The 16,369-nt window shown below is 47.0% G+C and overlaps 1 protein-coding gene across 2 annotated transcripts in view; it reads right to left on the reverse strand.

The window, feature by feature from the left end:
* Window positions 1-16,369, reverse strand: part of Ns3 (nucleostemin 3) — a 262,076-nt gene that overhangs the window by 182,345 nt on the left and 63,362 nt on the right. For both annotated transcript variants that reach the window (XM_037419646.2, XM_037419639.2), the window contains exon 4: window positions 3,613-3,699. In XM_037419646.2, the coding sequence (XP_037275543.2) occupies window positions 3,613-3,699 (87 nt within the window). The remainder of the gene's footprint in view (window positions 1-3,612; window positions 3,700-16,369) is intronic.

Raw genomic sequence — 16,369 nt, forward strand, 5'->3', positions numbered from 1 at the left:
TGTAAACTTGATATCAAGTTTCTGTTTCTGAATTTTCGTCTTCTACCGTTGGAACACTTGAGAGTAGTGTGACGAACTGGAAACCTGCTCGAAGTTTGCTCCTGGGTGGTTTGCCTAGTCTTCGAACTGTCACCTTGTGTGCCAACCAGAGGGAGTGAATATGCTTGTTTTCCTTCTACCCTTCTCTTCCCTTGTTCCATACTTTACCCTCTTGTTTATATGAAGCAATGCCCGATAAAAGCTTATGTCAACTTTCTTTTCTTGCCTGTCGGCGCGTCCTCCTTCTTTGTGACTTATTGTTATTAAAGTTTATAAGATTCTCGGACATCAGTGAGTCTGTAAACAACTTCCATGCCTTGATTTGTTTTTTCAGTGTATTAAAGCACTCAGTAGTCTATCATGGAACACTTCGCTTGCCTGACAGTTCACTTGTTTCCGGAATACATTTGGTAGCAGCATCAACTAAAAAAGCTATGAAGTAGTCCACAGCAGCGTTTATGCTTAATGTCCCCATATCTGTTGGGAGAGTAATTTTTAAAAATTGTTCCCAATTAGCCTTTTCGATGAGCCATTTGGGAGCCTGTCGACGACGTTCAGGAAAGTGGTCACTTCTGAATTAATTATTATGACTATCCATTTGAGTAGAGCAAAAAGCAACGGAGATATAATGCTAAGGTCTATGGACAAGTATGTGTTCCTCACAATGTTGTAATATGTTGCTGTCTTCCGATTCAAGAGACATGCGCCAAGAGAGAAAAGGAATTATTCAATTAGACGACCTCGTGCATCGCAGCAGGAGTCATTGCACAAACTGCTATGTGCATTGTAGTCTCCAAGGAGAAAATATGGTTCTGTAAATTCATTAGTTAGCGACTGGAATTCGAGTTTATTTTGTTGACGGTGTAGAGGTATGTAAATACAGCAAATTGTGACCAGTTTGTTAAGCTAATGTCTCGGACAGCTACTGCTTCCAGGGATGTCTGAAGGGGCAAATGTGTACAGGCTGTTCCTTGACCACCGGTTCACGCGACCACATCATATCAGTCCTTTCGAAAAATATTGTAAATGCATAAGGATTTGGTGTGTTTTGATTTTAAGTGTGTTTCTTGCACACACAACACTTTTGATGTATGTTTGTAGAAAAACTCTTGGATATCGCTGAGGTTTCTCAGTGGTCCTCTGATGTTCCAATGTAGTATTTGCCTAATTTTTATGTTGTGTGGTGCTGCACGTACAAGAAGTGTTACCTTAGTTTGCAGGGCCTTTTAAAAGTCCGGTAATTCGATGTTTTTCTGCTCTGAACAGCTGCACCTATCCTTCGGCGTATGAGGTGCCGGAAGAACCAGACTTGTATCCATCACATCTTGCGAGGTGGCAGAGGGTGCCTGCTCGGCAGATCATTCACGGTGGTTTCGGACCTCACTGCGCTTGCAGTGGCCCGGGGTCCGGCAGAAGCAGTAGTCTACCAGCCTTGATTAGTTAGAAGCAGCGCAGTACAGGTTGCTCCAGCCAGAGCCATGGTGGCGCGGCCGTGGTCACACTCAGTGTAACTTTCACACGGACGCAGAAAGATGTGGCGCGGCACTCCGGCACGTCACATCAGCAAAGGAGGGGCTGGACTGATGGAGAGAGAGCCGTTTACGTGCTTCTTGAAAGGACAGATTGAATTTCACTTTAAGCTGAAAGATTTCTTTTTCCTTTTTCCAGTTCGGGCTTGGTCTCGAGTAGGCAGGATGGTCTTTTTTACAATACACACAACAGGCTGTAGAAGTAAAAGTTTCTGGCGAGTGCTTATTGGATGTATATTTTGCGCAAGTAGGGCACCCCCTGGAGCTTTGTGACCCATGTCCAAAGCGCTGGAATGTGAAACATCAGCGAGGATTTGGCATGTAGGGCATGACACGGACTTTACAGCAGCTGGTTTCAATTGATTCTGGTAAGTCGCCAGTACCAAAGGGGATAATTATGTGTTTGGTAGGTATTTCCTTATTGTCTCATTGTATAATTATGCTCTTGACCTTGTCTACATTTTGGTCTTGCCAGCCTTCTAATAATTCACTTTTGGAGAGTTGAAGAAGGTCGTCATCAGAGACCACACCACGTACTGTATTGATTGACCTGTGTGGGCCCACTGAAACTGAAACGTCCCCAAATGCTACGAGTTTAGATAAGTTGTCATATTGGAGCTTGTCGCGTACCTCCACAAGGAGGTCACCGCTTCCCAACTTGGTTACTTTATAGCCTGGGCCAATTGCTTCTGTGAGTGTTTTAGAGACGAGAAAGGGTGAAATTGACCGGACAGTTTTATTGTCTTTCTGACGATGCACAACATAGTATCTGGGGAAAGACTGCTCTGAGTTAAAAAGTGTGAACTGTTATTTGGTGTGCCACCTTTTCAGGTGCCAATCAAGCAGTACGAAAAGAAGTGTGCCCTACATGGAATATAATGTTCAGCAGCCATGATGGCCACCGACCACCAAGCCCAACAAGGGAACACTGCAAGGTAAAACGCTTGAAAGTGCCAGCCATGCATCACTGCTATAACCGAATATAACAACTCAAGGTTGGGCAACTACACAAGGTTAACCCTCACCACCAGGAAATTTGGAAGTAAACTGTAGAGGGGAGAAGACAGGAAATATAAAAAGTGAAAGAGAAAAATGAAACGAGGGGAGAGAGAGAGATAGGAAAAGGTGGGTCAGCCCAGGGGTGCCATCTACATGAAGCGGGTGACAAAGCGATGTGTTGCCTCTGCTGGGGGGCCTTGAAGGTCCAATCATCAAGCATCAGCTCAACCCCCAAGACCCCTTTTTCACCAGTAACAGCTAAGCCACACACAGTGAAGTGTGGGAAGGAGACGAAACCCCCCCCCCTGTTGGCTCGGGTTTGTGGTGTTACCACACACCAGATGCCTGCAGATGCAACACCCCTGCGGGGACCTGAAATATCGGGATTTCCCATATTAAAGTAAGCATAAGCACTACTTCTCCTTTATGTTGTCCTGTCTCGTTGCACTACTTATAATGCATTTATATGTGACTGACATCACTTTTATTTTCAGGAAGGTGGCCTAGAGAATGGCAAAATGAACTCACGACACAACAGCCGTGTCAGTAGCTCTTGTCAATAGCTGCCCATGTGGTGACACTAGGCAAAGCGCTAGGCACCCAAGGAAAAGGGTTTTCCGGAAGATTACTGCTGCTGCTGCCGATGATGATGGTAGGTGCAAGCAATGGAGGATTTCAACACAAGAATTCACCAGCCCCTCACTATGACAAAGCATCGTGGTCACTGTGGAATAAATCACAATATTAGGAAACGTCAAACATTGAAAGTAGTGTTACTTGGCATTTTTTACACTAAAGATATAGACATTTGGTATTTTCTTTCAATTTGTAAATTGAAAAATTGCGTAGCTAGGCATTCATAGTACAAGTATTTCACTAAATGTGCACCCATTTACAAACACACCTTCTGCTACTTAGCTATCCACAAGATTCGCTAAAACATATTAGAGTGCTTAGAAGTGAAGAAAAAAGTGGGCATTCAAATGAGAACACCCTTATGAAGACCTCAGCAGTATTTCTAAGAGGAGGATGCACGTGGACCTACTCAGCCAGCTGTCTCCGCCACGCCACAAAGCTTTCCTTCTCCAGGGCGTGGAGTTCCTCGGCACTGGTGCTCTCGTCCCAGGGAGGCCTGCAATACACATTCCGCACGTCAAAGCAATGCCCCAATGCAAGTGAGCAAGTAAATACTAAGTGGATTGCTTCCTAAAAGTGTTCTGTGTTGTACTCACTTCAAACAAAATTGCACTAAAAGACAGGCCATGCACAGCACTGGACACAACTGCATAGCCAGTCATTTTTTGCACTGCTGCTTGAAATGAGCACCAAACACTTCACAAATCTGGTCTCCACAGGTAGGACTGTATTCAGAGATTCACTAATACAACAGACAACCATTTGCTCACATTGAGTGGCAACTGCCTAGAAGTCTGAAAAAAAAAATATTAATAATAAAGGATCCCTCAGATATTCTTATGAGATGAGAGCACGAAAGCATTTTTTTTGCTTGCAGTCTTTTTAGCTTGGGTTATTAGCTTATGCTTCCATGTGATCAGATCAGCCTGCGTACCCTCCAGCGTCTGGCCAGTCTATGTAACACGTAGACAAGAGCCACACCAGGGCAATGTTTCCCGCCAATAAATCTATACCAGAGTGTGACATCACCACCACACGTGCAAGGTGGCAGTTGGCAAAACACCCCCACTGGTGGCTGAGCGCGGTCAAGTCGCACGATGCTTGGGGAAATTTTTTAGGAGCTTGCTCTCTATGCTAGGGGCTTCTTCATTACCGCAGCCACTCCCTCGATGACGCTGATGACAATGAAAAACAAGCATGTTCTAGAGAATACATTCTCTTTCTGCCATCACAGCACAGCGCAAGCAAGGCCTTCATGACAATAATGATGATACACCCACTGTGCCACTATGCCACTCATCGTTCTGCTGATAAGCGAGGTACCCGCTATACATCTGTAAGGCTATCTCCAGTGCTCTCTAGATGGCACGTAGGTGCTCAGGCGGTGCTTCCTTGTATGTGAACTTGTCATGAACACCCAAAAAGCCAAGGCAGCAAGTGCAGTGAAGAGCTCGGAATGCAGCAGCAGCACGGGCTCCCCGCCAAGACCTTGCAGTGGAAGCTCGCAAGGCCGAAGAGATGCATAATGTTGCCTTTTGCTCTCTGGTGCATTTGCATAGACATTGCCTTCTCGAACTATCCACTTTTACTAAACACAACGCGTTTGAAATGAGTTTTGTTTAGTAGCACAAACACATTGTAAACACACTGCCTTGAGGCAGTGAGCGTCACCACAAGGCCTTGACTATCGTGTCATGTCTATATTATGATTATTGAGCAGTCGTACAGGGGATTCACGGCTTATCAGATTTAGCATCTGGAGCAAGCTCCTTCATCATTCACTTTGTGGATATGCAAAAATTACTCCCTAGCACACACCCTTGCTCTTTATTTCTTCTTTAAAGCTCGAACGAGACAGCATGTCGACACTGAATTTCACTTCTACTGCTAAACAATGTGACGCCTGTGTGATGCAGGTTTAAGGTTGAGTAAATTGTTGCTCAGAGAGAAAGCCTCATAGCTAAGAAATGACGAAGCCGTTTAAAATAAGAAAAGAAAAGTAGAAACCTTAAGCATAATTAAGAGAAAAAAAAAGAGATGAAGTTGCAATGTACAGGCACCGAGTCTACAGGCTTCCAGCGTTGGTATTTTATTGAGTTTCATCAACTGTATAGGGGAATCTAGATGTTTGTATTTTTCAAATATAAATCTCACTGCGTAAAGCATTGAGGTTCATATCATGTTCTTTACACAGTGAGATTTATGTCTTGGTCATGTTTCTCCCACGATGTTGCGCATGCCGACAAGAACTTAGTGAGGGTGAAGAACGTGTGGGTTGCAAAGATTGTAAATTTCTCTTTAATTTGAATGAGTGCTCTAGCGTTTCAATAGAAATGTTTGTCACAAAGCCTAAAGCAAAAAAAGGCGTGGAAATGGCAGTGTAGAAAGAGCAAAGACAAAGTAGTCAAGCTGACTCAGACAGGCAAATGGCAAACAAAACAGTGGCAGACCACTTAGTGTTAGTGAATCAGAAGATAGAGGTACTTCTTAGTTTGCCTGACAAACAGGGAGCACTGAAAACCTCTGTGCAAATGCCCTCAGATAAGTTTGATGAAGTAAACACATGCTTGCATGTGCAAGAAAAACTGGCTAAAGACCTGACGACAATCTTGAAAAAGAGAAAACTGGCGAAGCTTTGACAGAGACTAGATGAGATATACAGCTAAACCCTTTTATACGAGGCATGCTCCAGGTAGCAATTTTTGTCTTTTATATAAGATGTCTCTTGTAAGCAGGATACCTCGTATACATTTTCTTATCAACTGGTATTTTTAACTATAGACACACTGGTGTCTCTTACACCCATTTGTCTCTTATATCAGTCTCTTTTATAAACCGGTATGATTATAGGCGATTTCAAATTTTGCAATCGTCGATTAAACCTGGAAATACATAGTATCACAGAAAGCGATGAAAAGAATCTCTCGACTAAGGTTAATGTCATAGCCAAGAAATTGAAGGTGCCACCTGTGACATATAACGATGTTATGAGTCTACATTGGCTACATGTGGAACCAGGAAAGACGCAACGTGTTATCGTTAATACTGCCTTATTTGTACAACTGTCTTGTTGCTTTTCTTTTTCCTGTTCATTTTCCTCTCAAAGCTAAAAGAGTAGTCTTTCTTATCGTTTTACTGTGGTACCATACAAGTGGTACTGCACTTATGCAAATTGTGAATGACCCAATGCACAACCGCAACTGCTGTCTGGGTGATGTAGCCTGGTCAGGCACCTTTCAAGCCTTACAAAATATTACAGGCCCATTCAGGACCCAAGCAGGAGTGGACACATACATAGGTAATAATAATAAACAACATGCATTGGAACAATGAAATAAGTAAAATGTACATGAATAAATATACAGTTAAACCTGGATATAATTAAATTGAAAAACTCCTGGAAAATTTTGTTATGAAGAGAATTTTTTTATATGCAGGTTCGGCCCGAAAATCTGAAAAATAAACGCACAAAGTTGACAATAAAAAAATTGAGGGCCGAGCTAACCCAAAAACACTTATTTAGAAGGAAAAAACTGCATTATTTCTTCGATAGATTTAAATGGAAACTCTCGGCAGGTTTTTGCTGTCTCTGCCATGTTTCGTAACAAGCCTAAATTCATAACCTGTCCCCGCGCATCGTAACTTTTACGAGCGAGTAAAAGCGCACGAGCTCTGCTGAAGCAGAGATCAAATGAGCTGGCCCATCTTTATCACCTGGAAGGTGCATAACATCTCCCCACGTGTTAGAAGTGTGGTCAAATGCTCAAACAAAGACCACCCCTGTCTTGAACGAATATCAAAAAATGTGGGGAAGGTGGGGTATGGGGGGCTCGAGTAGTGACAGTGAACTTTGATTTTAAGGCGCCCGCGATCACATGAATGCGTGCTATCTTGGCAAGCATTAGTGCGCTTTCAGCGCGAATTGACTGTGTGAAGAGAGCACTTCTCCCTGGAACAGCTGTGTTTGCTTACACCAGCGTTTTGTAGGAGTTCTACAATATTTGATCCAAAAGAGTTGGCTGCCAGTCTTCGTATGACATTACTATTTCTTGCTCTCACATTCATGGCATTGCATTCAATGCACCTCGTGTTGTTGCCAGAGCTAATAGGCTAATTGCGAAAACTACGCGCCTGTGAACTCGCGGCACAAGACGAAAGTGTGTAATGAGCCGACCTCCGAAGCTCCGTCATCACAGTGGCCTAAGAGGGTTTCTATCATTGATTATTCTAAGATCCCCTGAATAGGGACGACACAGTTGTCCGCATTCAGAAAAGAGAAAGGAAAGAAAAAGGAAAGCTGAACGTCGTCAAGGGCCACACCATGCATGCGCAGTGAAACCGTGTACAGCGTCGAAAACGAAGACAAACGACATGGATACCGTAGAAAACTATTCAGTAAAGTGCTTTCCATATTGCCATGCTTTTTCCTCAAGTTTCCTGATTGCCGCATGACAAATTTATATCTTGCTTTGCGCAACCACGCGCATTGACTAAAGAACCATCGAGATAACCATAGAACATTCCAATGCTATTATACCCACAACAGAAACATTACAAATTTCTTTGAAACATACTAGTGACAGCGCTGAATATTCGATGGCACATGTATAAATGCTGATGCGCGTCATCGCGAGTAAGTTGATCGACGACCAAAGCTCAGTTCACTGCTCTCAGTTCTAGTGTGTATCGCTGTAATTGAGCTTTTTGTTGACCAGCCACACGTTCAACCTAATTAGCAGTCTGATCTTCGAACTACAGTCTGCTCTCTTTGTCGGCGTCACAACCCCGTGACATTTGGTGGAGGTCCTTCCCGGTCAACGTACCGAATGCCCCCCTTCGAGCTATGTACCCAGCCTAAGCCGCGCATAAGACACCGACACTATCAGCAACAGTCGAGCCAGCCCCCAATTACCAACCTTTATCGCACAAGACAAAAGCCACGGCAACGACTAGAAGAGGCACAATGACAGCCGCAGCGTCTCCTGCAGCGGTAGTGATGCAGCAGGCAAAAGAGCCACCGACTTTCCGCGGATCGTTGTTGGAAGACCCGGAGACCTGGTTGGAGACCTATGATCGAGTAGCCGCCCTCAAACACTGGGACACGGAAGAAAAGCTGCATCGCGTCTACTTCTACCTGGAAGACGCGGCAAGGGGCTGATTTGAGAATTGGGAGTCTGCCCTTCAAACATCAGACCTCTTTAGTGGCACATTCATGAACACATTCAGGAGCATTGCTCGAAAGAAAAAGGCCGCCGCCTTGCTGGAGACACGGGTGCAACTCCCTAACGAAAACATTACCATCTTTGCCAAAGAGATAGCGTGGCTGTTCCGTCACGCTAATCCTGCCATGGCTGAAAATAATAAGCTCCGGTTCCTGAAGCAAGGAGCGAAGCAGGAGCTTTGTGTTGAGTGATTTGTGGGGTTTAACGTCCCAAAACCACCATATGATTATGAGAGACGCCGTAGTGGAGGGCTCTGGAAATTTTGACCACCTGGGGATCTTTAACGTGCACCCAAATCTGAGTACACGGGCCTACAACATTTCCGCCTCCATCGGAAATCAAGGAGCTTTGTGTTACTTGTCCGAAACCTGCCCAAGACTGTCAATGAATTCCTTACCGAGGTCACGACTATCGAAAAGGCGCTTGAGATGCAGACAACACAGTACAACCGCAACTCATCATTCAACTAGACCTAAGCCTTCAGCACCGACGACCTGCACGAAACCTTTCAAACAATCGTGCGGGAGGAGCTGCGCAAGCTGTAACCTTCACCACAGCCCCAAGTAAATTTGATCACTGATATAGTCCGCAAAGAAGTCAGGCAGTCTCTTGGAATCTCCAAAGCATCACAGCCTGAACCAGAAGCTAGGAGCTACACCGCTGCCGTGCGCCGCGACGCTCCTCCACTCTCGTGTCAGAACACTACCCCACTGCAGTTCTATATACAGCCAGATACTGCCGCCATCACCATGGACGACTTAGTGCGCACCTGCGGGCCAGCACTATGCTTCTAGGAAGACTGATGTCTGGCGCACCCCTGACCACTACCCACTGCGCTACCACAGCGGTCAAGTCGGGCACACGTACCACCACTGTCAGTTCCGCCAGATGAGACTACGCGGCTTCATCGTGAATGCGCCTTGTTCACAGCCAGGGGAACGTGACATCACCGACTACCTGACATGTCAACGCAGCTCTAGCAGTACACTGGTCTAACCCGAGGCCGGTTCGCTAGCCCATACCTGGAAAACTAAAAGCAGTAACTGATGGAGGTGCAGTTGCTGTGCCACAAACTATCGAAGATCCTCCGACGCCGACGCCACAATGAAACATTCCAAACATGAGACGACGCAGGCAAATCCCTGACGACGAAACCTCACATACCGCAGATGACCTGACCTCGCAACATAAAAGCAGCGGGACATTCCGGCGCAGCCGTGACCTGATGTGACCATGACCTAACCACGACCTAACTGCAGCGTGAAACGACAAACTAGCCACCTCAACATTCTTATCGACGACTACATAGTGACAGCTCTCATCGACACCAGAGCCGACTATTCTGTCAACAGTGGACCATTCACCATGCAGTTGAAAAAATTCAAGCACACCCCGGAAGGCCCCAAATTCCAGCCAGCTGGAGGCCACCTAGCAACGCCGGAGGAAATCTGTACAGCGAGAGTGTGCGTTAACAACCGGATTTATCATGCAAGCTTCGTAGTTTTACAGCGGTGCTCGAGAGATGTAATCCTTAGTATCGACTTCTTAAGCCTTCATTGTGCAGTCATTAATATGATATCCAAGTCAATAACGCTACTGTTACATGGTTTCGGCTGATAGTAACAGGGCATAGTGGAACATGCCCTAAAAGGGCGCCTCAGACAGAAGGTGAAGAGGTTGAAGTTGTTGGTGAGCTGTGTTATGGCAGCGGACTGTCTACTGTTGTTTCCACGTAACATTTTGGTGGAAGTGCTGGGTGCTCTTTTGAGGACGGAGCTACGCAGTGGACGCCTCCTTCAGTCTGCTACCATGGCTCCGGGTGAAGACACGCCTTTGCCACCTACCTCTGCAACGACAGCAACTCGCTCCGTTGCCTTAACCCAACCCCGTGATCCCAGTACCTTTACTGGAGAGAACAACGCGAATGTGGACAAGTGGCTTAGTATGTACGAGCGCGTGAGCAAGCAATTTGGCTAGAACCCAACCGTTATGCTTGCAAATGTTATATTCTATCTCGACAAGACCTCTCGCATCTGGCTTGAGACCCATGAGCACGAAGTCACAAGTTGGGAAATGTTTAAACGACAGTTCCATGACCTTTTTGGCAACCCGTTTGGTCAACAGCTTGATGCCCGAAAGCAATTGGTAGTACGTACAAAGACGTCCACCGAGCCCTACTTCTGAAAGGTACTGCCGACGATGCATTCAATCTGCTTGTCTTTACAAATGTAATGACCATCGACGCCGTAATCAAGGAGTGCTGCCGTCTCAAGCAAGCGAAGAGTCAGCGCATTTCGCACCCTTTCCACCGCCTACCCAACACCGCTGCAACGCCATCTTGTGAAGCCACTCCTTGTCAACCGTCCACAACCGAAGATGTGACACACATCGTTCGACGTGAACTTGAGGCCGCTTACCCAGCTGCCAACAAACCGATGTTGCCCGACACCTCAACGCCAGCTGTCTCCTTGACCCAGGCTAGGAATTCTCCTTCTCCTTGATCCTTGGTCCGCTAGGAATTCGCTTACCTGGGTCTCCAGTTCACTGCATCCACCATGGAATGGATAATACTGATCCCTCGATGGCTTCTGTTGACATGGCACATCACCGTCCGTACTGCCTTCGCACCAGGAAGCCGTCTGAATGGCGAACAGCTGATTATAAGCCAATCTGCTTCCACTGTGGCCGCCCAAGACACATCGCTAGTTACTGCTGCAGCCACAGGCCATCTACGCCTTGTGGCCTGTACCCACTTACAGTAACTCTCTCCGTCCACCAAACCGTCGTTATCTGACCCGCACCGAGTCTAGCGCATTTAGTGCCCCTGAGGACTACAGCCCCCTGTCCTGTTGTCGCCGCTGCCTCAAAGCCACGCTTTTCGTTCAAATACGCGTTGCTGCTCTCCCTCGCCATCCCCGGAAAACTGGGCTGCGCAGCTTCCGGAGGTGAAGCTGCCCTGTTGACCTTACACAAAAATCCTCCGTTGTCCTTATACTTGAACCGGAACAACCTTAAAGTATATGTTGATGGCACACCTGTTAAAGCTTTGATTGATACGGGCACTCACGTCTCTATTATGAGTTCGCATTTTTGTCATCGCATGAAGAAGGTCCTCACGCCCCCCTTGACCAGTGTCGAGCAAGTTGCAGATGGCGCAACAGTCCGTGTTGTCGGTTTGTGTCCAGCTCAACTTACCGTTGCCGGTCATCAAGTGGTCGTCCTTTTTCCTGTCTTTGCCACATGTCCCCACGACCTCATACTAGACCTTGATTTTCTTGCCACTAATTCTGCTCTGATTGATTGCTCTGCTGACGTGCTCCGCCCTGAACTGCCACAAATCATTGATGCCATGTACCAACCTAAATGCCAATTATAATGCAGCGACTTTGTTCACCTGCCCTCCAAAACTGTGACGTACGCCGATTTTCTGTGCTCACCAGCTGTGCTACACAGTGACTATTCAACTACGCCTCTCACCGACGTACTCCTTGCGCATAATGTTGCAGTTCCCTACACGGTGCTCAACATCACAGCTAACAGAACTTGTCTACCACTTGTGAATTTCCGCTACGCGGATCAAGTGCTTCCACAATGCATTTCTGTGGCCAACCTTTGTCCGTTGCTCGATTTACAAACTGAAGTGCTTGCTTAGACACCCTTGTTCCAATGCAGCGCACACCGTTGTCAGCCCACTCGGGCAGCCATCAAATTGTAGACATGATCGTCACTAATCTTTCGCCTCCGTGAGTTGCAGCCCCACAGCACCTTCTCGAGGCCTACCAGGATATTTTTGATTTTGGCAACCGACCACCTTAGTCAGGCATCCTTTGTCCAGCACAAGGAGGTTATACTAAAACTTCTGGAGTGGCGGTACCACATACCCGCCCATGTATTAAAGTGAAGCCGCTACGGCCATATTGCTCAGGACAGAAGGAGGCGGAGACTGCCTTGTACCACCACAATGCTGTGTGCGCTTCGTCACAGCTATTTAAACAACTGTTTATTATTTTTAGGAGGTAAGAAAACGTGGGGGTGACTTTAATCCACACCTGATTTTATTTTTTCTTACACATTGTGTTTTAAGTGTGTTAAAAAAAGTTTGCCTCGCAACAGATGCACCCTGTGAGGAGATGCAGTGACAATAAAAGCGTCACTCGCACACAGTCATGAACCCTTGGTGAGTAATAGCGCAGCGTCTGTGCAAACTCTCGTAATTATTCAGGGGTGTATCTGCCTTTTATGGAATTGTTTGTGAAGCTCCTGAACATTCGGACAAAAGGACACTTGGAACACTTCCAATCCTTCATAGGATAATATGATCTGCTCCGTTGGCTGGTCAATAAAATTCCGAGAAGCCTCAATACATTTCAAAAGTAACTGTTGGTACTGCTACAACGCCTCACTCTTTTTTTTCAGCTGTAAATTGTACCTCGTTCACCAATTCATTCTTTTAAGGGTGAAGCTCCTCTTGGTCTAACATTGTCTTGTGTCAATCGTAACTGGCCAGACGGACAAACAGGCAGACGACCGTACAGACAGATAGACAGACGGACGCTTCACCCCACTCATCATTTACTCTGTGGACATACTGTGCTTTTTCGCCTGTAGCACTCCTTTGTGGGTGAAGTTTGGGGGTAGGAGGATCTTGACAGCTCTATTAATGAAGGGTACTTCAGGCGAAAGTGTTATTTTTTTTCCCTGACTTTGCAGAGGAGCTCATTTCCTTTTCTCAAGCATAAAGATGAGGCATATCGCAACATCAAAAATTTTGACGTTTGGAGCGCAGTGCTAATGCAAATAAAAAACTTGAAATCCCAAAAAACGGGGATCCAGTGCTACATTTACTATCTTTTAGAAACGAAGCGTTCACTTGTATTAAGTGCACTTACGTACCGGCTTTTGTAGCGGTGCTTGAAACAATGCAAAAAAGCTAGTAATGTTGCAAACCCATTGTCTCGTTATTGCCACATTTCGTCCTCAAGTTTTGTTATCGCACCGTTTCACTGCCAATAGTTCTCAGTGCAAACCACGCCTGCACTGTTCGAGAAACTTCGCGATGGCAGTAGATCATTTTGTTAAGATTGCGGCCACTTTGTGAACAGTAGAGATTATTCTGGAACATACGTAGCCACTAGCGATAATGCTAGAATATTCGATGGCAAGTGTATAAATGCCGACACGATTCGCCGCTTGTCAGTTGATCAACGGCCGATGCTCTGTTTGTCGCTATCAGTGCCAGTGTCTTACTTTTCTTTTGCGTGGCCACAAGTTTGGCCCGAATAAACAGTTTCTTCTTCGACCTGAAGTCTGCTCCCTTCGTTCACGTCCCGACCCCGTGACATGTGGTGGCGGTCCTGTTTCGTTCATGTACCAGACGCAGCCATCAAGCCGGGAGCCCAGTCGCCGTCGCGGAAAAGACACCGATGCCAGACATGAGCAGTGAGTTAGCCGTAGGCAACAAGATATGCTACCAGAGTACAAGCTTCTACACAGAAGACCAAGACCTTAACGTTGACCACGGCAACAATGACAGCGCGTGTGCCCCCTACACCGATCTTGCTCTGGGAACCAAAGGTGCCGCTAATTTTCCGCGGTTCCCCACTCGAAGACCCGGAAAGCTGGCTGGAAAGGTTTGATCGCGTCGCCCTTTTCAACACCTAGACTGACGATGACAAGCTGCGGCTCGTTTATTTGGCCGTACAAGATTCAGCACAAACATGGTTCGAAAATCGAGAAGCTACACTTCTGACGTGGGACATTTTTCGTCCGCCTTTCTGAACACCTTCACAAGCGCCACCCGAAAAGAACGAACTGAAGCCTTATTCACTGCCCCGCCGCAGTTCTTCCGTCAGGCACCGCCACAACAACAGCCGACGCCATACCGCCCGCCGTGCGGCCAGCGCTACGCTTTGAAGAAGACTGACGTCTGGCGTGCCCCTGACCACCGGCCACTCTGTTACCACTGCAGTGGAGCCAGTACACGTACCGCCGCTGCCAGTACCGCCAGACGGGATTACGAGGCTTCGCCATCGACACACTGGGTCCACAGCAGGGTGGAAGACCACGTGAAATCGTCGACTATCTCGCCGGGGCGCAGAGGACACCCCAGGGATTATCTCGTTCGTCCTCACCAGGCCGCTACATGTCACCGCACCGCCGACAGTACACTGGCCCGAACAGGGGCCGGTCGCCTAGCCCGTATCAGGAAAACTAAGGGCAGCAAACGATGGAGGTGCGGTTACTGTTTGACGAACTGCCGAAGATCCTCCTTCTCCACTGCCGCTGACGACGACAACACGACGAAGCCTCAAGAACGTGCCGGTTCCCAAACGCAGCTCCAACGTCAATACTTCGTGGCCAGCGGAATACCTGACGACGCAATGTCAAAGCAGCGGTACAAATCGTCGTAGCCGTGATCCGACGCCACGACCTAACTGCAACGCAAGGCGACGAACCAGCGACCTTCACGTCCTCATCAACAACCACGGCGTCACAGCTCTTGTCGACCGACTATTCCATCATCAGTGGGATGTTTGCGGCGAAGTTGAAGAAAGTTAGGACAGCCTGAGAAGGCCCCAAAATTCGTACTGCTAGAGGTCACCTAGCTACGTCGTCAGGAATCTGTACAGCCAGAGTCACCATTAATAATAAGATTTACCCCGCAAGGTTCGTCATGCTACAGCACTGCTTGAGAGATTTAATTCTTGGTATGAACTCCTTAAGCCTCCATGGTGCCATCATTGACCAGAGAACAAAGTCCATAACCCTATCTACAGATAAAGCACTGCTGCGGCACACGTCGTCAGGAAGGCACGCCTTGAATATGCTGGAGATCAAGTCACTATTCCTCCTCGCTCCAGCGTCAGCATTTCCGTTTGCACTCCAGAATCAACAGACATGCAAGGCATCGTTGAAGGCAACCAGCACCTGCTGATCAATCGCGAAAATTGCGCCGCCAGAGGAATAGCTGAGTTGTGAGGAGAGAACGCAACAGTGATGCTCACGAACTTCAGCAACGAGTACAAGCAAGTGAGCAAACGCACGACAGTTGCCCACATCGAAGAGATACTGGAAGCTAGCAACCCCTTCGCCCTCACCGATTCCACCGAATATACTCCGACAACTGAAACCCTTCAACCAGCTTTTGGCGTTTCGACGTTAATCCGAGCCTTCCGACGCATAAACAAGAGCAGCTCAAAAACCTGCGGCTGAAATACAAGAACTGTTTTTCGTCGTCATCGAGAATTCGACAGACCCCTGTGGCGAAACATCGAATTGTAATAGAAGAAAATGCCAGGCCACTCTGTCAGAGTCCGTACAGAGTTTCAACGCATATACGCGAGGCAATAAAGACGAAAGTCAATGAAATGCTCCACAACGACATTATCCAGCCTTCAAAGAGCCCATGGGCGTCACCGGTGATATTAGTGAAAAAAAAGAACGGAACACTATACTTCTGCATTGATTACCACCGGCTGCTCAACAAGACAACGAAAGACGTATACCCTCTTCCCCAAATAGACAACGTTCTTGACAGACTCCACAACACCAAAGACTTCTCATTGATGGGCCTCACGACAGGCTATTGGCAGATCGAAATAGACGAGAGAGACCAAAAAAAGACTGCATTCATAACACCAGACGGCCTCTTTGAGTTCAAGGTCATGTCCTTTGGTCTTTGCTCGGTGCCTGCGACATTCCAGCGTGTTATGGACACTGTGCTCGCTGGATTGAAGTGGCAGACTTGCCTTGTGTACTTGGACGATGTCCTCGTGTTTTCCTCAAGTTTCGACAACCATCTCCAGCACCTTGAAGCTTTACTTAAAGCAATAAAAACCTCCGAACTCACTCTGAAGCCAGAAAAGTGCCGTTTTGCATAGGACACCTGATCAGCAGGTCTGGAGTACGCCACGACCCGCAGAAGACAACATCCATCGCTGCACT

This window comes from Rhipicephalus microplus, chromosome 3 (assembly GCF_043290135.1).
Source record: "Rhipicephalus microplus isolate Deutch F79 chromosome 3, USDA_Rmic, whole genome shotgun sequence".
NCBI classification, from domain to species: Eukaryota; Metazoa; Arthropoda; class Arachnida; order Ixodida; family Ixodidae; genus Rhipicephalus; species Rhipicephalus microplus.